Source organism: Haliotis rufescens, unplaced genomic scaffold (genome assembly GCF_023055435.1).
Source record: "Haliotis rufescens isolate VD_foot unplaced genomic scaffold, xgHalRufe1.0.p SCAF_16, whole genome shotgun sequence".
Lineage (NCBI taxonomy): Eukaryota > Metazoa > Mollusca > Gastropoda > Lepetellida > Haliotidae > Haliotis > Haliotis rufescens.
The window spans coordinates 21,316,620-21,339,949 of NW_025963846.1; the positions used below are offsets into that span (position 1 = coordinate 21,316,620).

The following is a 23,330-nucleotide window of genomic DNA, read 5'->3' on the forward strand; positions in this document are numbered from 1 at the left end:
TGGGTGTATGTATATTCAATATTAACCTGTACTACAGCGACTTCCTCGTTACCTGTCCATCAGCTGATAGATATCTACCAGTCACAGTGTCGGTCTGATGATAGGCATCTACTAGATAGGCATCTGCAAGATAGGCATCTACAAGATAGGCTACAAATGTACGTGTGTAGATACCAGCGGTATCACTCGTTGAACATAATGAATGGATGGGGTTAATACCGCTTTGAGCGAAGGCAAAGAGAGGGCATACAAACAAAAGCAGAAAATTGTGTACGAGTAGTTGTTTGGCGTGGATGTCCGTTTATGTATTAACTACTTTGGTGAAACAGACGAAGACGATACGGTGCAGACTGGTCAGTTGTCATTACCAGTTCGAATCTGGGACGCGAACGCATGACCAGCTGCTCGAGATTTCACCAAGGGAAGCAACTCCGCTCAAACGAACTTCGTACGTGGGAAGCATTTAAAAAAATAATCCTAATGTAAATAAATGTGTCTATATTCATAACACAAGCCTAAACATGTGCCTTGTCCCGTAATGTAGACCTGTTATTGCACAATAGAAATGAAATGCGTTGTAAATAAACTGACGTCCAAAAGAAACTTTACCAGAGTTTGATATCACTCTTGCTCAAAATCAACAAACAATACATGCATGAAGTAAAGTGTATTGAGAAGATCAATGTATCAACATAAAAAACACTGAAAATGACAATCATACCGCGACAGAGAATGACGTCAGAGCCTCCCAAAGTTGGGTGTGGTACAAAACTCGAGCTTTCAGAAACATGGACAATAGGCAGAGTACATAAACAATCGCTCACGTTCAATAACAAGTCATTAGTAGCGTGTGTGACCACCAAATGCCTCAATACACGCAAAAACTCTTCGACGCACTGAAAAAGTCAGTCGTCTGATGAGGTCACGTGGGATTTGAGGCCATTCTTCTTGGAGGGCCAAGATCAGTTCTTGCCGGTTGGCTGGAGAGTGTGGTCGTTGTCGAACACGACGATCCATCAAGTCCCAGAGGTGTTCTATGGGGGACATGTCGGGTGAGCGTGCAGGCCACGGCAGGGCGTTGACGTTGTTGCCTGCGAGGAAGCCAATTCTGGCTGTATGGGCTCTAGCGTTGTCATGCTGATAAATGACACCACGTGCCTGCTGTTAGAGAAATGGTAGGACAACTGGACGAAGAATGTTATGCATGTAACGCTGAGCTGTCAAGTTTCCGTCAACGATGACCAGCGGTGTACTCTCCTGCCCACAGATCCCTCCCCACACCATGACACTCCCTCCACCATATGGTACGACCTCCTGCACGCAACACGCCGCCGTTCGTTCACCCCTTCGGCGGTAAACACGTTGTCCTCCATCAGCCCTAAACATACAGAATCGACTTTCGTCAGTGAAGACAACCCTCTGTCAGTCACGTCGTTGCCAACGTCGTACAGTCCGGGCCCATCTCAATCGCAGACGACGATGTTGCGCTGTCAATATCTGTCCTCTGTATGGTCTAAAGCCCTGATTCCATGAGCCCTGAGTCTCCTGGCCACTGTCTGTCGACTAACCCTGTGACCGAAGGCATTTGTCGCCGATGACGTCACTGTCAGGAAGCGATTTCGGAGGTGCAAGGTACGCAAGTACCGGTCATCATGGGGCGTGGTCACCCTGGGTCTGCCTGTTCTAGGCCTGTCAGCGGTCCGCCCTGTCTGTCTGTAACGTTGCATCAAATTGGTAACGGCAACACAGGAGCAACCGAAGGTTCGTGCAATATGGGCGTGGGTGGCTCCCATCTGTACCATACCCAAGGCTCGTTCACGTTGTTCGACTGCGAGTCGTACATAATATTGACAAAACTATACTTAAGATATACATAAAATATTAGAATAGCTGATTTAACATGTTATAGATAATCATAGTAATGCACTTCATATTGTTACACCTAGTGGTTCAGGCGTTCGCTCGTCACGCCGAAGATGGGTACAATGTGTGAAGCCCATTTCTGGTGTTCCCCGCGTGATATCGCTGGATTACTGTTCAAAGCGACGTACAACCATACTCACTCACAGCGGTGTTTATCAAATCACTATATACAAGTACATATACTTGTAGATTTGCCCAAGACAAGAGACACAATACAAGTTGATCATAAATCAAATGTCAGAAGGAATATTTACGGATAACAGCATGACACACTGTAACATCATATACTACTCCAAACAAGTTATAGGACACCCACAATTATAAGATTGTCTTTTGAAATACAATTAGACATGACTTTTAATTATAGTCTTCTTAACCTCTTTTGAAAAGTATATATTTAGATTTTAACCTGATTTATTTAGAGCTTATTGTCATTATCCGCCACGCGCTTAAATAGGGCCATAAATCAATCAATTACATTTTACGCAGAAATCTGTGGATTGTTTTAAAATCACCTACGTCTGTACAGTTAAATTATGTTTAAAGTAAATTGTGAGAAAAGTTCAATATTACCTCCCAATTGAAACAGATAACACATGCGACCCCTATAGTGGTCAAGAGGGGATATTGCTTAACCGCGAGAAAGCAATGTCCCCTCTCGGCCACATTACTAAACATGTTTAGGTTTGTGTGTTTGTTGTTTTACGCCTCACTCAACAATATTCCAGCTATATGACGGCGGTCTGTAAATAATCGAGTCTGGACCAGACAATCCAGTGACTGACATCATGAGCATCGATCCATGCAATTGGTATACGATGACATGCATCAGGCACGTCAGCGAGCCTGACCACCTGATCTCATTAGTCGCCTCTTACGACAAGCATAGTCGCCTTTAACGGCAAGCATGGGTTGCCGAAGACCTATTCTATCCCGGATCTTCACATGTTTATGATTGTGTTTAACAGCTAAACACGTTTAGGGTCTAAATGTGGGAAAGACCTGTATAGCGGTTTCCAGCGGTAGAAACTAACATTTTTGGTCCACTAGTCCTTATGATGATAATATATAGCAAAACCCTTAAAAATGGCAATTTTCTACTAGTCATGATACCTTAGCTATTTGGCAGTTTGGCAAGGACTATAGGACGTGTGCCAATTTCTAACCCTGGTTTCGAAGCCACATAGCAAGAGTGAGGCAAGTCCGACACCTGGTAGTCTAGATCAAGTACTCGGAATGTGTTTTCTAATCATTCATCCTCGAAAATGTTAATACGGGGTATTCAGAACGACAGTACGACTGATTCCGTCAAAATCATTGTCTATGTCTCGCCAATCGTGACCAACTCGTGTTATTCCGGGACAAGCCGAATAGCGGGTTACGGAAAGGGGCGAGTGGTGAGGAATGATCTCTCGCTTCCATGGGAGAAACATTTGAACGGAAAAGGCGTTGCACAGTACGTGGGAAGCACTGCCATACAATCTCCACCATATATTAGACATTCCGGAATGTTCGTTTGTTCAACGAGAACTGTGTCAGCATATTTTTCAAGCGTAGTCTGAAATGGAAGTCGCCAGGTTGAAACGAGTGCCGTAAAGCTCAAGAAACTGCTTTCTAATTGGCTGATGTCGACATCTTGTTAGTTATTTCAGTGGTTGGTCAAAGTTCACGAAAGGTCGTTCTGACGTGACCCGTAATGGGATGTCCTCAGATCTTTGTTTAGCAGCAGCGAACTTAGATCTGATTTTAATGAGATTGTTTAGAAAGTGGTCAAATGTAACAAATGTTATATTTGGGATAACACTTTCATAGTAAAGTACTGATTCTAGTAGTTTTTTTTTGTTTTGTTTTTTTTTTTTTTTGGGGGGGGGGGGGGGGGGGGGGGGTATGGTGCTCACACTCCTTAAACAAAATTAGGGCAATCCAGGATTCGAAAGCCATAATCATAGACCAAAAGACGTTAAAAAAAGGTACTTGTTGTTACCCTGTCTGGCGCTCGGCGTTAAGGGGCTAAAAGAGATGGAACGATCATGGAAAGAGATATAGAATATTACCAGTCTTTGTACCAAGGCATATACTAGTACTTTTGTCGCTATAAGGATGATCCAAAGGATTCTTTTAGACCGAAACACATGGATATTCAGTGAAAAACATTGGTTGTCAAAAACTGCGTCACAATTAGTTTTTCAAGTATTTTCCAGAACACTTTTTCCACACAAATCTCCACACTTTCTTCACGTTTGATATAAGCTCTGGTAACACAGTCTATGATTGATCATAAACTACAATCTTCCTGGATGTCGAGTAAACCAATGAGCATGAAAAACATTTATTCCACATCAATAACAATCCTTGACTTACTCTTTCATAATGCTGTCAATTGTTTCAGATCAATTCGACGAAACGACATCCATCACTACCGCGACTCCAGGTGAGAGGTATTCTCTTAGTGGCAAAATCATTATTAGTTTCCTCTTTATGTTTGTTTGTTGTTTAACGCCGCACTCAGCAATATTCCAGCTATGAGCCGGCGGTCTGTAAATAATCGAGTCTGGACCCGACAATCCAGTGATTGACATCATGAGCATCGATCCATGCAATTGGGATACGATGACATGCATCAGGCACGTCAGCGAGCCTGACCCCACGATCCGTCGCCTATTACGACAAGCATAGTCGCCTTTTACGGCAAGCATGGGTTGCTTCCCTTGCCTAACCAGGCTGAAATTCCGGAGCCACATGTTGGCTGGACTAACTAGTCTATGCGTAGTCCAATAAAAATCGCGTGACGAACCAGACATCCGGTTTGTAAACAACATGGATTTCAATGTGCAGATGTCTGTCGGACGTAGGATTTGCAAAGCATGTGTACCGTCAACTGGGGGTGGACAGATATTTTGCACACATTTTCAAGTTTTTAATCAAGGTGCTCACGTGATTTGATGCACTTCGCGAGGTAAGACCCGTTTTATTACAATATAGATCTTGATTATCGATCAGATCGTATTGACAGGACGCCGCCATTTTGTTTCAAGCCAGTAGAAAGTGGTCAAATGTAACAAATGTTATATTTGAGAAAACACTTTCTTTGTAAAGTACAAATTCTAGTACTTTTGTTGTTGTTGAGTCCCATCCGGGATTCGAAGCCACACAGCAAGAGTGAGGCAAGTCCGACACCTGGTAGTCTAGATCAAGTATTTGTGTACCCCTCTGACAAGTGTAAATTGGCACGGATCCGTTGGCCGAAAGCTACGAACACATAATATCATTTAGAAAGTGGTCAAATGTAACACATGTTATATTTGGGATAACACTTCTTAGTAAAGTACAGATTCTAGTAGTTTTATTTTGGTTGATTCCCATCAGTATGTAAGCTACATTTCGTTCATAACAAACTGAATCATTTGATTGATTTAGAACTTCTACATCATTGCTATAGTGGGATAGGTGACACTGGGTTTCGCGCCGCTCTGAATAGTATTTCAGTTATATCACAGCTTGATGTGGGAGCAAAGCCTGAAGTGGCGCAGGTCTAAAACATTTACCACTTTGTTGAAACACACAATGCAAACTCTGGTATGGTGCTCACACTCCTAAAACATAATTAGGGCAGTCAAGGATTCAAAGCCATAATCATAGACCAAAAGACGTTAAAATAAGGTACTTGTTGTTACCCTGTCTGGCGCTCGGCGTTAAGGGGCTAAAAGAGATGGAAAGATGGAAAGAGATATAGAATATTACCAGTCTTTGTACCAAGGCATATACTAGTTCTTTTGTCGCTATAAGGATGATCCAAAGGATTCTTTTAGACCGAAAACACATGGATATTCAGTGAAAAACATTGGTTGTCAAAAACTGCGTCACAATTAGTTTTTCAAGTATTTCCCAGAACACTTTTTCCACACAAATCTCCACACTTTCTTCACGTTTGATATAAGCTCTGGTAACACAGTCTATGATTGATCATAAACTACAATCTTCATGGATGTCGAGTAAACCAATGAGCATGAAAAACATTTATTGCACATCAATAACAATCCTTGACTTACTCTTTCATAATGCTGTCAATTGTTTCAGATCAATTCGACGAAACGACATCCAACACTACCGCGACTCCAGGTGAGAGGTATTCTCTTAGTGGCAATATCATTATTAGTTTCTCCTTCATGTTTGTTTGTTGTTTAACGCCGCACTCAGCAATATTCCAGCTATATGACGGCCAATCTCAATAAAATCAGATTTTAGTTCCCGCTGTCGCTAATCAAAGATCTGAGGACATCCCATTACGGGTCACGTCAGACCGACCTTTTATCCGACCACTTACCAGATCATGAAAGTGACAGTCGGAATGTGTTTTCTAATCACTCATCCTCGAAAATGTTAATACGGGGTATTCAGAACGACTGTTACGGCCCGTGCGACTGATTCCGTCAAAATCATTGTCTATCTCTCGCCAATCGTGACCAACTCGTGTTATTCCGGAACAAGCCGAATAGCGGGTTACGAAAAGGGGCGAGTGGTGAGGGATGATCTCTCGCTTCCATTAGAGAAACATTTGAACGGAAAAGGCGTTGCACAGTACGTGGGAAGCACTGCCATACAATCTCAACCATATATTAGACATTCCGGAATGTTCGTTTTTTCAGTTTAAAAAAATTATAAATCGAGAATTGTGTCAACATATTTTTCAAGCGTAGTCTGAAATGGAAGTCGCCAGGTTGAAACGAGTGCCGTTAAGCTCGAGAAAGCTGCTTTCTAATTGGCTGATGTTGACATCTTGTTAGTTAGTTCAGTGGTCGGTCAAAGTTCACGAAAGGTCGTTCTGACGTGACCCGTAACTGGATGTCCTCAGATCTTTGTTTAGCGGCAGCGAACTTAGATCTGATTTTAATGAGATTGTTTAGAAAGTGGTCAAATGTAACAAATGTTATATTTGGGATAACACTTTCATAGTAAAGTACAGATTTTAGTACTTTTAGGGGGGGTGGCTGGGGGGGGGGGGGGGGGGGGGGAGACCAAAAGACGTTAAAATAAGGTACTTGTTGTTACCCTGTCTGGCGCTGGGCGTTAAGGGGCTAAAAGAGATGGAAAGATGGAAAGAGATATAGAATATTGTCCAGTCTTTGTACCAAGGCATATACTAGTACTTTTGTCGCTATAAGGATGATCCAAAGGATTCTTTTAGACCGAAACACATGGATATTCAGTGAAAAAACATTGGTTGTCAAAAACTGCGTCACAATTAGTTTTTCAAGTATTTTCCAGAACACTTTTTCCACACAAATCTCCACACTTTCTTCACGTTTGATATAAGCTCTGGTAACACAGTCTATGATTGATCATAAACTACAATCTTCATGGATGTCGAGTAAACCAATGAGCATGAAAAACATTTATTGCACATCAATAACAATCCTTGACTTACTCTTTCATAATGCTGTCAATTGTTTCAGATCAATTCGACGAAACGACATCCAACACTACCGCGACTCCAGGTGAGAGGTATTCTCTTAGTGGCAAAATCATTATTAGTTTCCTCTTTATGTTTGTTTGTTGTTTAACGCCGCACTCAGCAATATTCCAGCTATGAGCCGTCGGTCTGTAAATAATCGAGTCTGGACCCGACAATCCAGTGATTGACATCATGAGCATCGATCCATGCAATTGGGATACGATGACATGCATCAGGCACGTCAGCGAGCCTGACCCCACGATCCGTCGCCTATTACGACAAGCATAGTCGCCTTTTACGGCAAGCATGGGTTGCTTCCCTTGCCTAACCAGGCTGAAATTCCGGAGCCACATGTTGGCTGGACTAACTAGTCTATGCGTAGTCCAATAAAAATCGCGTGACGAACCAGACATCCGGTTTGTAAACAACATGGATTTCAATGTGCAGATGTCTGTCGGACGTAGGATTTGCAAAGCATGTGTACCGTCAACTGGGGGTGGACAGATATTTTGCACACATTTTCAAGTTTTTAATCAAGGTGCTCACGTGATTTGATGCACTTCGCGAGGTAAGACCCGTTTTATTACAATATAGATCTTGATTATCGATCAGATCGTATTGACAGGACGCCGCCATTTTGTTTCAAGCCAGTAGAAAGTGGTCAAATGTAACAAATGTTATATTTGAGAAAACACTTTCTTTGTAAAGTACAAATTCTAGTACTTTTGTTGTTGTTGAGTCCCATCCGGGATTCGAAGCCACACAGCAAGAGTGAGGCAAGTCCGACACCTGGTAGTCTAGATCAAGTATTTGTGTAACTCTCTGACAAGTGTAAATTGGCACGGATCCCATGGCCGAAAGCTACGAACACATAATATCATTTAGAAAGTGGTCAAATGTAACACATGTTATATTTGGGATAACACTTTCTTAGTAAAGTACAGATTCTAGTAGTTTTATTTTGGTTGATTCCCATCGGTATGTAAGCTACATTTCGTTCATAACAAACTGAATCATTTGATTGATTTAGAACTTCTACATCATTGCTATAGTGGGATAGGTGACACTGGGTTTCGCGCCGCTCTGAATAGTATTTCAGTTATATCACAACTTGATGTGGGAGCAAAGCCTGAAGTGGCGCAGGTCTAAAACATTTACCACTTTGTTGAAACACCCAATGCAAACTCTGGTATGGTGCTCACTCTCTTAAATCATAATTAGGGCAGTCTAGGATTCGAAGCCATGATCATAGACCAAAAGACGTTAAAATATGGTACTTGTTGTTACCCTGTCTGGCGCTCGGCGTTAAGGGGCTAAAACAAGGACTGGTCGGCTCGGAGTCAGTATACTGTGTTTGAGAGGGGTATTCATGTTAAACTGCGGCATGGTATCTCAGTGAGCTAGCACTATAAATCGTCATCAGTCTGGACTAGTACAAGCAGCCACTGACACGTGTGCATACACGTCGCTTTATAAGTGCAATAATCTTGGACGCGACGTTAAACCCCATTTCACCTCACCTCACCATAATAATAGGGTTTTTTGCACAACGCAGGGATTCAACTCTGCACAGTGAATTGTGTCGCTTTAGTCGACTGGGTCACACACGCCCCTTGTAATTCGTAGACTCTGTAACATAAGTGCAATGCATTAAGAACTCTGTTTTCTATCTCTCCGACATTGTTTTTAGATTGCGTCCACTGTGTTAACAACACGCAGTGCGACACAGGGGCAGACAACAGCTCATCCTGTCTACTGTGCGACCCTGTCACGGGCAGTTGCTATGGCGACTGTGAAGATGGTTGGTATGGCGACAAGTGCGACAGGGGTGAGACGTAGAACTATCGATGACAGTTGTTCGGGAACACAATTAACGATTAAAGCCAGACATATATTTACCAAGACTAATGAAACCTAGTATTTACTCGATGGATCTAATACAACATTAGATTCAAAACGTCAACGGCTGAGAATAATCACTCTCGACAATCTACAGGGCGCAAAGGTCAACATAGAGAAATCTATAGGAATGTATCACTGAAAATCAGGTGTTCGCGATAAGGGTAAGCATGTCGACTCTACCAGTAACACAATTGAAAATGGAAGTACCAGAGAGTGAAAAGGTATGAAAATTCCTTCTAAAAGTCATAGAAAGAGACTCTCAAATATTTATGAATGTCTACCATAAACAACCTGGAATGAATTCACCAGGCTTTGATAGTGAAACTTAGTTTGACTTTCCGTGAAATTTGAATAAAGTCCACCTGCTCTTGCCGTGTTTCGTGTGGATGAGTGAATGTTGTTTACCACCGCAGTCAGCAATATAAATAATCGTCGGGGTAAACGGTAACTGAAAGCATCAGCAATTATCTACCAGATGGAAAGAGAGGGCGGTGGTCAAATGTAACAAATGTTATATTTGGGATAACACTCTCATTGTAAAGTACAGATTCTAGTACTTTTTTTTTGGGGGGGGGGGGGGGGGGGGGTATGGTGCTCACACTCCTAAAACATAATTAGGGCAATCCAGGATTCGAAGCCATAATCATAGACCAAAAGACGTTAAAATAGGTACTTGTTGTTACCCTGTCTGGCGCTCGGCGGTAAGGGGCTAAAAGAGATGAAAAGGTGGAAAGAGATATAGAATATTGTCCAGTCTTTGTACCAAGGCATATACTGGTACTTTTGTCGCTACAAGGATGATCCAAAGGATTCTTTTAGACCGAAAACACATGTCTTCGGGATATTCAGTGAAAAACATTGGTTGTCAAAAACTCCGTCACAATTAGTTTTTCAAGTATTTTCTAGAACACTTTTTCATACAAACCTCCACACTTTCTTCACGTTTGATATAAGCTCTGGTAACAGTCTATGATTGATCATGAACTACAATCTTCATGGATGTGGAGTATCAATAATATGACTGAGTGAGTATGGTTTTACGCCGCTTTTAGCAATATTCCAGCAATATCACGACGGGGGACACCAGAAATGGACTTCCCACATGGAACCCATGTGGGGAATCGAACCCGGGTCTTCGGCGTGACGAGCGAACGCTTTAACCACTAGGCTACCCCACCGCTCCCAATAATTTGACTTACTCTTTCATAATGCTGTTAATTGTTTCAGATCAATTCAACGAAACAACATCCAACATTACCGCGACTCCAGGTGAGATGTACTCTCTTAGTGGCAAAATCATTATTAGTTCTCCTTCATGTTTGTTTGTTTGTTTGTTTGTTGTTTAACGCCGCACTCAGCATTATTCCAGCTTTATGACGGCGGTCTGTAAATAATCGAGTCTGGACCAGACAGTCCAGTGATTGACATCATGAGCATCGATCCACACAATTGGGATACGATGACATGCATCTGGCACGTCAGCGAGCCTGGCCAAACGATCCGTTAGTCGTCTCTTACGACAAGCATGGGTTGCTCAAGGCCTATTCTACCCTAGATCTTCACGGGTCCCTTTTAGGGCAAGCATGGGTTGCTGAAGACCTGTTCTTCCCCGGATCTTCGCGGGTCTCTCCTTTATGTACCACACAAATGGAAGGATGACAACACTTATATATAGCATTCGTTCTTAAATAATGTCTTCTGGATGTCTTTTCACCGGCAACATGTCCATCCTCGATCATTCAGGGTGTTATATCACCATTCTATTATCATAACCCCCCCTGAACCTATTCGCCGCCTTAGCTTCGTTTTGAGTCCCGTTGGAATGACACGGAGCCGAAAATAGCCGTCCAATCAAATAGCACTGTCCTTTCATGATTGAAAGAAAAAACAAAAACCAGTGATTGATATTATGAGCAACGCCGGGACGTCGGGGTACGATGACGTGCAGTCAACCAAGTCACCGAAACCTCCCAATCCATTACGACTTGTGTCGTTTGTTTGGGACCTACTGCAGCCCGGAATCCTCACAGGATTAATATAGCAGCTTATTCAAAGGAAATACATATATATGCAAACTACGGTAGTCGGTTGTCAGTATGTTTATTTATATCTCTGTGTAATTAACACGTAAAGAGAGGACCACTGTAAACGTCAACGACGTTGAAAATGTTTTTAGATTCGAAGAATGTGTCATTTGATTTTCAGACTATGGTCACTCGCTGGGATCAAGTGAGTATACATTATTGTCCGTTGAATGATAATTTTGGATATTATTGATTTTAGCCGATTAATTTGGACACGAGAGAGTGAATGTGGTTTACACGGTCAGCAAGACATCAGGTAGGCAGATCCTGGCTTTGGGGTGGATTTGGTTTGTTGTTTTACGCCGCACTCAGCAATATTCCAGCTAAATGACGGCGGCCTGTAAATAATCGAGTCTGGACCAGACAATCCAGTGATTGACATCATGAACATCGATCCACGCCATTGGGATCGATGACATGCATCAACCAAGTCAGCGAGCCTGACCAACCGATCCCGTTAGTCGCCTTTTACGACCAGCATAGTCACCTTTTACGGCAAGCATGGGTTGCTGACAACCTATTCTACCCCGGATCTTCACGGGTCGGCTTTTGGGTGGAAGGAGGGAGGGGGTGTCAAAGTTTCGTATTCTGAACTTTAGTTTGTGGGGGTGGGGGATGCGTGCGTGCGTGCGGTGTGTGCATGTGTATGTGTGTGTCTGTGTAGTGTGTGTGTATGTAAGTGTGTGTTTGCGCTTGCGTATGTATGTGTGGTGTGAGTGCGCGCGCGTGTATGCGTGTGGTGGTATGTTGTGTGCTTGCGTTTGTGTGTGATGAGTGTCTGTTTGTGGTGTGAGACACTGTGTGGGTGCGTGTGTGTGTGTGTGTGTGCGTGCGTGTGCGCGCGCGCGCGTGTGTGTGTGCGTGCGTGCGTGCGTGCGTGTGTGTGCGTGCGTGTGTGTGTGTGTGTGTGTGCGTGTGCGTGTGTGTGTATTTTAACCGTCATTGGGATGGCGTCGGTTCACTTGACTGCCAGATGTTTCAATAAAACGAGGTATTTTGTTTGTCATTACATTCCCAGCTACACCGAGTAATTGTTTGTTTGTTTGTTGTTTAACGCCGCGCTCAGCAATTTTCCAGCGGTTTGTTAATAATTATAGCTAAAATGGATAGAACTATCATTAACCGCCCGCACGTATTCAGAAATGTGCGGGCCACTGTAACTTGATAACGCCCTCATATTGCTTGACGACGGGCCATTATCAAGCCCGTTGTTAGGTGACGCCATAGGGTAGGGAAAGTGACGTCACGTATTATAGTGACGTCATCTGGTTTGTTCTATGGCGTTTCCATATTCGTAAAAGTGGGTCAGTGACATTCGTGTTGATTGCAGTAAATGTTTCAAAACCGATATTGTTGTTTCTTTTTTTTTGATAACAAATTCCATCCATTTTAGCTATAAAAACGGTAACGCTATTTTTCAGGGCATTATCATTTGCAGAAGCCCTCGGTCTTTTCTACTGCCCTCCTTCGCCGGACAGTATATGAAAGACCTCGGGCTTCTGCAAATGATAATGCCCTGAAAAATAGCGTTACCCATATATCACAGTCCAGACATCATAAGCATTGATCTATACACTATTTGGATAGGATGACATGTATCGACTAAGTCAGCGAGCCTGACCACCCGATCCCGTTAGTTGCCTCTAACGACAAGCATGGGTTGCTGAAGACAAATTCTCACCCGGAAGTTCACGCGGCCTATACAAAAAAAGACTGGAAAGTAGTATATGCGCCTAGATACGTAAAGATCAATTAACCAACGATACATGCAGTGTTGTGGACAGTAAGACCCCGGGGCCCGATTTCACAATGGAAATTCGAAAACCAAGAACAGCCGAGAACACCATACATAGCTTACGATAGTCGGAGTGCCATGGTGGCTTTGTTGACGCCATTGCTAACACTCTTGGACTCAAAATTACTCGGTCAATCCCTATTGTCAGACAGAGATATGTTAATATCACGTACTGACAACGTTCCCTTTCATTGGGAATCGCGTTAATTACACTCCGTCTCTCTGTCTGGCTTAACCGAGAAATAGAGAATGCAGCACGTGGCTTCTGACAGTATTTAGTCAAAGCAGAGACCATTTAATAGATCTGTTATATGGTCTCTGGTCACAGGAATGAAATTGATTCCAAATGCCCGGTTCGCCCCGATTATCTTTCTAGGTTTGTCAGCACCATACCCGTGCTCGTGAGTTTCACCGAAGTGGTAAACGTCTGAGACCTGCATCACTTCAGCTTTCCTCCAACATTAAGTTGACACGCCACGAATACTGTTAAAAGCGGCGCTAATCCCAACTCACTCACTCACTCCAATGTAAGTGTATATTCAAAAACAATTTCCAGATAAAGAGTCGGTTAAACAAAAGAAACTGGTTAAGAGTTAGTACTTTATATCTCGGTATTGCTTCAGGCAAGTGCCCAAATGCAAAGGTGAGGTGAAATGGGGTTTAACGTCGCGTCCAAGATTATTGCACTTCTTTAGCGACGTGCTTGCACGTGAGTGTGGCTGCTTGTACTAGTCCGGACTCCTGCCGATTTATAGTGCTAGCTCACTGAGATACCATGCCGCAGTTTAACATGAATACCCAACTCAGACACAGTATACGGACTCCGAGCCGACCAGTCCTTGTTTTAGCCCCTTAATGCCGCGCGCCAGGCAGGGTAACAACAAGTACCATCTTTTAACGTCTTTTGGTATGACGCGGCCGCGACCTCCCGCTCTCCGGGCGGACACACTACCACTAGACCACGGAGGCGGTCCCAAAGGTCTGTGCACATATTGTAAATACATCTGAAGTGGAAGATGTATATCACTCACTCTCTCACACATTTGTCCATCTATTGATCATGTAATAAAACGGTAGGCATCTACATTATGCATTGCATACCCGCCAAGAGAACCATTCACTGTATCGCTACTAAATGTGCGGAAATCTTTAATGTTACTCTTTAACCCTGCTGTTAAATCTAGAAATTAATAATTGTTTACTGATGTACTTTATTATTCACGATATGCTCAGATTCATGTTTTATTTGTTTGATCATTTGCTCCACCTACTGTCAATACTTTGTATCTGGGCGTTTGGTCTTTCAAACAATAAACATCATTATCATATGAATAGCGTGTTGTACTGACAACTTTCCTTTCAGTGACAATCGCCATAATTACATTGTCTCTCCTGCTGGCTGCCAGCGTCGCCGTCAACGTCATCATTGTTGTCATGTAAGTTGTCGATAACTTGATCACCATCCTCGTATTTTTGGTTTTTTAAAATTATTAATTATTATTATTTACATATTAAATACAAAATACAGTAAGGAGGGTTTGGGTGATCCTGGCACAGTCAGGCTGGTTAGGCTCATCAACAGCTTAGGGCCCTTGCCCCCTCTACACGCAGCCCAGACAGCGAATGAGACTTTTCCCAGGAAGCGCTGCCTAGTCAAACCCACCCAGAACTTTTCGGGGAATGTGAAGACTCCCGCACACTGCAGCCTTCTGCATTACCCAGATTGTCAGAAGGGCTGTATTCCTGGTAGCAAACCCGGGCACTCTCCCAATGTCGGTCAACAGATTGGGAGGTACCAAACCTTAGGCACCGAGAACAATGGGGGAGTCGGACAACTTGGTACTTGGGATGCAAGCGTGACATTTCGAAAGCGAGGTCTGCATATTTGCCATGTTTTTCCTCAATCTTGTCAATCACATTACTGTGAAAAGGGACAGAAAATTCAATGATATAATTGATTTCATTAGATTTATCAAAAGGACAAGATCAGGTTTGTTGGCCGGGGTACGTCTGAAGCTGTATACGGGCCTATTCCAAAGGATTTTGTATTTATTATTTTCCATGGCCCCCTCTACATATTCCGGGTCGTACCATGGATGAACCTCTGTGTCAAAACCACAAGCATGGCGAAGACGGTAATGAAATTATCGAGCCACCCCATCATGTCGCTTAAGATACTGTGTCTGTGCCAAAGCTGGGCATCCACTCACAATGTGTTGGACAGTCTCATTAAATTCATTACATAATCTACCTATTATTATTATTATTATTATTATGATGATGATGATGATTATCATTATTAATAATAATATAATTAATCAGACGCTTTTTAGGGTAACATGGCAAATAGTATAATAGAGAATAGGACGAGCGTGAATATTATCCTAGTAAGTAATAGCATAGTGAACAATACTGAATAATACATAGTGACAAAACATAACTGTGAAGAGTATGATAGTCAATAGTATGGGGCTAAACAGATCCATGATAATTAGTACCTAATGGCTAGCTCAAAGACAGCAATAGCGTGGTGAATAGTGTACGATTTTGTTTAGATACGGAGTAAAGGAACCAGTGAATAATAATGCAATGAGAGACGCCGCTTTTAGCAATATTCCAGCAATATAACTGCAGGGCACACATTGCACCCATGTAGAGCATCGAACCCGGGCCTTCGATGTGACGAGCGAACGTTGTATCCAATAGGCAAACGTCCTTCCCGAATACCACATTGTTTGTTTGATCCGGGGTAGAGTTGGTCCCATGCTTGCCGTAAAAGGCGACTATGCTTGTCACAAGAGGCGACTAACGGTGGTCAGGCTCGCTGACTTGGTTGATGAATGTCATCGTATACCAACTGCGTGGATCGATGCTCATGATGTCACAGGCGTGTCTGGTCCAGACTCCACTATTTACAGACCGCAGTCTTATGGCTAGAATATTGTTGAGTGTGGCGTTAAACAACAATCAAACAAAAATACTTATTAATTTAAAAGACATGTTTTAACTTGATGATACAATTGTTTGCAGAAAGATTAAAAGAAAGTTCCGGAGGCCAAAGAAAAAAGCTGTGTTTGACCTTGTACGTTATCGGAATAACCCTAATTTGGATGTAAATGTTGAATTGACATCCCACAATACTGCCGAATCCCTTGAGAATCAACCCAACACGGCTCAACCAGAGCTGTTTGACGACGAGTACGAAGACTTGTCTCTGGGAAGTCAAAAAAATGATTATGAAACACCTGTAAGTAATATCAAAGAGCATAAAGATCTTGCAAGGACAAACGCGAATATGTTAAATCCGCCGATGAGGGCTCCCGGATCAAGACCTGATACTCGTGTTAGTATTCCATCGAGACTTGCCGTTGAATCTAGGCAGCAAGACGATATTGTTGTGCAAAGGGTACCCAATCCAGTTCAACGTGCACCAACTGAGCCATCTCTCCCAGTTCGTCCTGAAAGAAGTACGGGAAGTCCACACCCAGAACCTACAGAGAGTTCAGGCGCGGTAGATATTGCTTTCAGAGAACAATTAGTGGCTAGAGATTCTTTGGCCATTCATGCGCGCAGGATGGGATTGGACACTTCTCACAAGAGGAAATCGGGAGCTTATACCTTACCTGAAGATGGAGCTAATTACTCCGTCAGTGATATTGAGGAAACCTTCGAAAGCGAGGAAGACGATGATGATGGACTGTATGAGAATGAGGTTGACGTCATGAGTGCTGAGCACAAAAAGCAAGTGGACAGTGAAGATGACAGCGATCCTTATGAGAATGAGGACTTTATCGATACACAGTTTCGGCGTCTTAAATACAAATACAAATTGTCATCGGACGATGGTGGAACAGTTGATGATGATGGTGATACTCCATTGCATGGCAGTGCCAAAGGAGGGGACAGAAGTGAGGATGAGCATGACAAACCTGATGACACCATAGGAGTGGCATGTATGGCTGTGCAGTACAACAGTAATGATCACTTGAACGACATAGAAGAAGAAGAAGAAGAAGAAAGTGGAGAAGAAGAAGCTGAAGATGGGGTATTTGCTCAAGAATCTGGAGGACGCAATGAAGGAGTTTCGAGAAATTCGGACCAGGATTCGGACTTTGTACATGTACGTTACAGAAGAGTTCATGGTTTAGTTGTCAGTGTCGATGCTGACATTGATGATGATGATGGTGATGATAGGGATCTGTATGAAAATGAAATGCAGTGGAGACGCATTAGTGGTGGATGTGATGCTGAAGGCGTTTCAGTCCAGAGGAACTTGGATGGCAAAGCCGAAACATTTGTTTCAGATGTGAGTAGAGACGGTGGAGGAATGGATCAGGGAGAAGAGAAGGGTGCGTTTGTAGAAGGCTCGACGCAGTCTTTTACGGGAATGGATGGAGAAATAAATGAAGTAGAGGAGGAAGAACAGGAGGTGGGAGCTGGTACCTTGGATGATGTTGATGGTATTTATGATGATGTGGAGCCATACGATCCTAATATAACCCCAAAGCAAACAAGCATGTGGGAAACGTTTCCTTCTAATGAGGGTATGCCCTCACGTCTTGGTGGCATTCCGTTAGAATCACAAGCACAACAAACTGAAATCGGTAGTGGAAGAATCAACGGACAACCATGGGGTGATCTTCATAAAGGCCAGAGTCTAGAAAATGAAAGTCAACGAAACGGATTTGCCGATAATGAACTTAATCCACACAAACAAGTCCATGGGTCCATGCTCGATAACGTCCCAGCCTCGCACCAGCACAATGTCCGTTGGACAGTAGGTGATTCTGAGAGTTCAGGACAAACCAATGAAGAGGAAGAATTGAATGACTGGTCCCAAGCTCTGGACTCTGATTTTCAACTAGATCCTCGAGGACCTGTGGCTGTGTTTAATTCTGATTCTGATGAATATGACGTGTAGCTGACTAACTGAAGATACTTATAACCTATTCAGCAATATTTTTTCTTTAAGGGAGACTGTGCTCTGTGATAGCTGATTAACTGAGGATACATATAACCTATTCAGCAATAGGTTTTCTTTAAGGGAGACTGTGCTCTGTGATAGCTGATTAACTGAAGATACATATAACCTATTCAGCAATATTTTTTCTTTACGGAAGGTTGTGCTCTGTGATTCGTATTCGGATTAATTTGACGTGTAGCTGATTATAGCTGAAGGTACATTTCTGCTGACTCAGCAATAGTCTGTCATTAAAGGAAAGAGAGAACGAACAAAGGGATATTCAAGTTGAAAGTTGATAATGATTTTGTGTGGAAACAAGATTGTAGAATTCACCAGTCCTTCAATACTGAGACTTTGGACAATCTGGGAAAGTTAAACTTGTGTACGTCATAATATAAGAAATCCGATTACATGGCGGAGCGTGTTGAAAAACTCAGATCGAGCAAAGAAACAAGCTCAGTAAGATCGTTCCTCGTTCCTACGGACAACATGTTGTCGGCCAAACGGAAGAGTAAGACCTGTTAAGAAAAAAGAGCCTATTACGGTCTAAGTGCTTGGCTGAATTTTTGTGTGAATATGTAAAGGGTTTTTTCGTTTTATTTAAAAGAATGTTTGATTGTAAAATGCAAAACCTAAATGTATATAATTTGAGAATTGTGTCTTTCCATGTTTTATGTGGCCTGTTGAGTTGCTTAATATTTAGCATGGTCATGCTTATACGACTTTAATTAAAGACCGATATGTGTAGAGATGAATCTTTGTTGATTAATGGTAGAAGAGGGACACAGATGTGTCCTTTGAACTGTTTGTAATGTTTCTTGGAAAAATCTGGTTTAAACAAAGAATCTTATTCCGATATTCTTTTCAGGAATCTATGCAAGACCAACGATGGCTATAGATTTAGTCCAGAACAAACTGTTATCTTATACTGGGTTAAGGGAGCTTTTTACTGAATCCTTTAAGTCTTATGTACCTGATACAAAATGCTATGGTCTGCAGAGTTTCAGTGGTATCCTATAGAGGCATCTGTGTTAGATGTGGTCAAACGTCTTGGTAGCTGGAGGAGCGAGAATGCCTTTGTTAAGGATAGCATTGAACATAGACTGACGGTCTCTTTTTTTGTCTTCGAATTAACGTTCTTTGTTTCCTCGTTCAGTGTATTGTACAATATACCATCAGTGGTAGCCTGCTTTGTTGTACATGGGGGAAGGAGGACAAATATAATTTCTTTCGTTTGAAGGATGAATTAGAACGAAATTATTGTCTCCTAACGTCGGAAAGCACAACAGAGGGAAGTAATTTGTTATAGGGGGCGCTGGTGCGAGTATAAAAGTAAGACGGAACATGAAACCTCATGTTCTGCCGGTGCACTCGGGGCTGGCTATATCAAACATGTGACATAAATTATTTATTTATGAAGCTAAGTATCTTCCCGAGGCAAGGGATTAACTGACTATAAAAGTCTAGTTCCAACCCTTGCCGAACTAGGCTGGAATTATGATATATATTTTGGCTGGACTAACGAGTCTATTCATAGTCCAATCAAAATCGCGTAACGAAATCGACATCCGGTTCGTAAACTGTCATGCAGATTTCGGTCGATTGCAGGATTTGAAAAGCATGTGTACCGACAACTTAGCGTCAAAAGATATATTCCGATTCTTGTCCTGTTTTTAATTAAAGTGCCCACGTGATTTGATGCAGTTCGCGAAGTAAGACCCATTTCTTTACATTATACATCTTGATTCTCGATCAGATCGTCTTCACTGGGCGACGCTATTTATTTGAAGTAAATGCAAGTTATATGAGAGATGGAAACTGATTGGTCAATAGGAGGGACATAGAAGGGACATAACTCGTAATATCCACTGGTGGAGCTACGATCGAGCCCAGAAATACCAGCGTAGTCCGGCAAGGGCGGAAACTGGACTTTTATAGTCAGTTAACTCTCTTGCCTCGGTAAGATGGAAGTTGAGTGACGTTTGAAGCTTTGTGGTTTATGCGCTTAATAACTGCTGCTATTCATATTTCATTGACATATGTGAATTTGACAATTTCAAATGATGATCAGGATGTGGTGCTTGGTTTGCGTGTTTCTGGCGAGCCACTAGAATACTCTGGTTGATGGATCGTTAGCCATAGTTATAACCTCAAGCATTTTGTAAAATTATTGATTTGGGACTATACCCTGATGAGTATGCGTTGACGAGCCAGGAGAATACATGATTAGGCGACGATGTCTGTGTATATGCATGTGTATATACACGCTTAAAATGTTAATCACCTTGTCTATATTAATGTTAATGAAGCTTTGTTGATGAAGGTCATGATGACGATGTTGATGATGTTGAATGAATAAACTGCAGTCAGTACAGTATCTCACCATCGTTGTGTGCTTTGTGGTGTGCAGGGGAAAGATGATACTTGACGCTCCCTTTGTTTGTTTGTTTATTGTTTAAAGCCGCACTCAGCAATATTCCAGCTATATGACGGCGGTATGTAAATAATCGAATCTGGACCAGACAATCCAGTGATTACCATCATGAGCATCGATCCTCGCAATTGGGATACGATGACATGCATCAACCAAATCAGCAAACCTGGCCACCCAATCCCGTTAGTCGCCTCGTACGACAAGCACTTGCTTTTACGGCAAGCATGGATTGCTGAAGACCTTCACGGGTCCGTCCCCTTTGTGATCCAGTTTATTGAAGTATGAAACTTAATATACTGAGGGCCAAACTGCATGAACCGTCCAAGCTAAAAAACTCAAAATAGAAAGACACACTTCCGAAAACTTCTTTAGCAGCTTTGAGAATATATACACCCTGGTGCAAATATACCACCACCGCGGTGGGAATATTCTCACTGCAGTTGAAACAGTTTCGGTAGTTTGTCTTTTTGTGTTTTCGGCGTTACATGTTTGGTTTTAAAGACAAGGGAAGGTTGTGGCATATTTAGGAAGCAAGTCTAAAAACGTGTAGAATTCCAAAAGAAAACGTGTAATACACGTTATTTCGAAAAACACGTTGGAAACGTGAAAAGGTTTCAGTGTCCCTTACGGGCTACCGTCGGTTTCGAAAAGGAATTAATTGAAAAGGTTTATCTCCATACCACCATTTAAAAAATACTCACCATATCCGTTCTCGTGGGTTTCACCAAAGTGGTAAACGTCCCGCATCCTTTAGGGTTTTCCTCCAACATCAAGCTAACATTTGTTTGTTTGGTTGTTGTTTAACGCCGCACTCAGCAATATTCCAGCTGTATGACGGCGGTCTGTAAATAATCGAGTCCAGTGATTGACATCATGAGCATTAATCCAAGCAATTGAGATACGATGACATGCATCAACCAAGTCAGCGAGCCTGACCACCCGATCGCGTTAGTCGCCTTACACGGCAAGCATGGGTTGCTGAAGACCTATTCTACCCCGGATCTTCACGGGTTGATGTCAAAATGAAAGATTGTGTGTCGGAAACCTCAGTAAAACAAATACTCCACTTTCTCTGAATAGCAACTGAACTTCTTCGCATTTCTGTATGAAGTTACAAATCTAACAGGACATTACGAAATATTTCTTTGAAAATTGTCGCTTGAACAAGCGCCGTTAAAATCCCGTGCAACGGAAATGCGCTCTGATTGGCTGAAACCGGCAGTGAAATATACCACTCTCCGTGAGTGCGGGGTTAAATAAAACCAAAACAAACAAACAAACAATCAAACAAACAAAAACCGCCGTTCACACTGTGCACATCCGCGCGTTGCGGATTTATGATGTGCTCACAGGTTTTTAAGTTCATAGTTCCATAAACGCAAACATAGTTTGAAGTAAATTCTTATCAATAAATAAGTCAACGGTATTAACTTCACAGACTGTTTATTCAATCAGTAACACAAAACACTGTTGACAACAACAAAACGAAATCTATAACATCGTTCAGCGCAAGAATGCAAGACAAGCCCTAGCCAAACAGGAAACAGAAGTCCTAATTTTTAGTCTGTTCATTGAAGCATAAACGCAAAATTTTCCTTGGTAGGCCAATCACACGACCTGAAATAGTTGGAAACTCAACTTTTAGGTGAGTGAGTATGTGAGTATGCTTTTACGCCGTTCTTGACCAATATTCCAGAAATATCACGACAGGTGGGTACACCAGAAATAGGCTTCACACTTGTACCAATGATAGGAATCGAACTCGGGCCTCGGACGTGCGACTACTTTTACCATTTGGCCACCCTGCTGCCCCAATGTATGGAAAAACTCAATAGCGTATTTCTGTCAAAACATTTGATTTTTCAACTATGTACACGACTATCCCACATGACAAACTTAAGGAAAAACTTCATTCCTTGATCCATGGGTCTTTTGTTACAAAACGTGGTGAACACAGATACAGTTACGGATCTATATTCAGAGGTTCAGGACAATTTGTGAAAAATGAAAGCAAATGCCATCTGAAGTTTAGAGAAAAAACAAAATGTGAAATGCTTGACTTCCTCATTGATAACATCTACGTAAGATACGTGTATCCAACAAGCTGAAAAAAGAAAACAACTATGCCCCGCCATTAGGCACATTTGAAGTTTGTTTGTTCATAGTGAACAAAAACTATACAAAAGAGCCCCATGAAGCCTTAAGTAGAGATTGACACTTGGGCCACTTTTTGTCATTAGAAAAAAAAGATTAAATGTGAAATTAATGCACACAAAGGGCCCTTTCTCTGGAAAATATAACTCAGTATTGATAAGTACCTCTTAGATAAGCTAACTTCAGTTGTTTCTGAGAAAACTTGTCCACATTACACAAATAACATGGATCGAAGACTGTAACTCTATAAACAATTAATTGACGGGACCAATTTTCGAACTCAGTCTTGACAAGTATCTCTTATATAAGCATGCAAACTTTCATTCATGGAATTTCAGTAGTTGCTGAGAGAACTTGTCCCCATTTCACTCAGTATACACTAGACCCGTGAAGATTCCGGGGTAGAATAGGTCTTAAGCAACCCATACTTGCCGTAAAAGGCGACCGTGCTTGTCGTAAAAGGCGACTAACGGGATCGGGTGGTCAGGCTCGCTGACTTGGTTGATACATGTCAACGATCCCAATTATGTGGATCGATGCTCATGATGCCAATCACTGGATTGTCTGGTCCAGACTCGATTATTTTACAGACCGCCGTCATATAGGTGGAATTCTGCTGAGTG

The 23,330-nt window shown here is 42.3% G+C and overlaps 1 protein-coding gene across 3 annotated transcripts in view; it reads left to right on the top strand.

Moving 5' to 3' along the window:
- LOC124122176 overlaps positions 1–20,496 on the top strand; it is a 28,502-nt gene extending 8,006 nt beyond the window's left edge. Inside the window, exons 2-9 of one of the 3 annotated variants that reach the window (XM_046485301.2) lie at positions 4,313–4,354; positions 6,001–6,042; positions 7,377–7,418; positions 9,066–9,203; positions 10,505–10,546; positions 11,483–11,506; positions 14,520–14,592; positions 16,187–20,496. In XM_046485301.2, coding sequence (XP_046341257.2) covers positions 4,313–4,354; positions 6,001–6,042; positions 7,377–7,418; positions 9,066–9,203; positions 10,505–10,546; positions 11,483–11,506; positions 14,520–14,592; positions 16,187–18,077 — 2,294 coding nt within the window. In that variant the 3' untranslated portion in view covers positions 18,078–20,496. The remainder of the gene's footprint in view (positions 1–4,312; positions 4,355–6,000; positions 6,043–7,376; positions 7,419–9,065; positions 9,204–10,504; positions 10,547–11,482; positions 11,507–14,519; positions 14,593–16,186) is intronic. The other 2 variants (XM_048396980.1, XM_048396981.1) reach the window with 2 other exon arrangements.
- Positions 20,497–23,330: the final 2,834 nt, after the last annotated feature.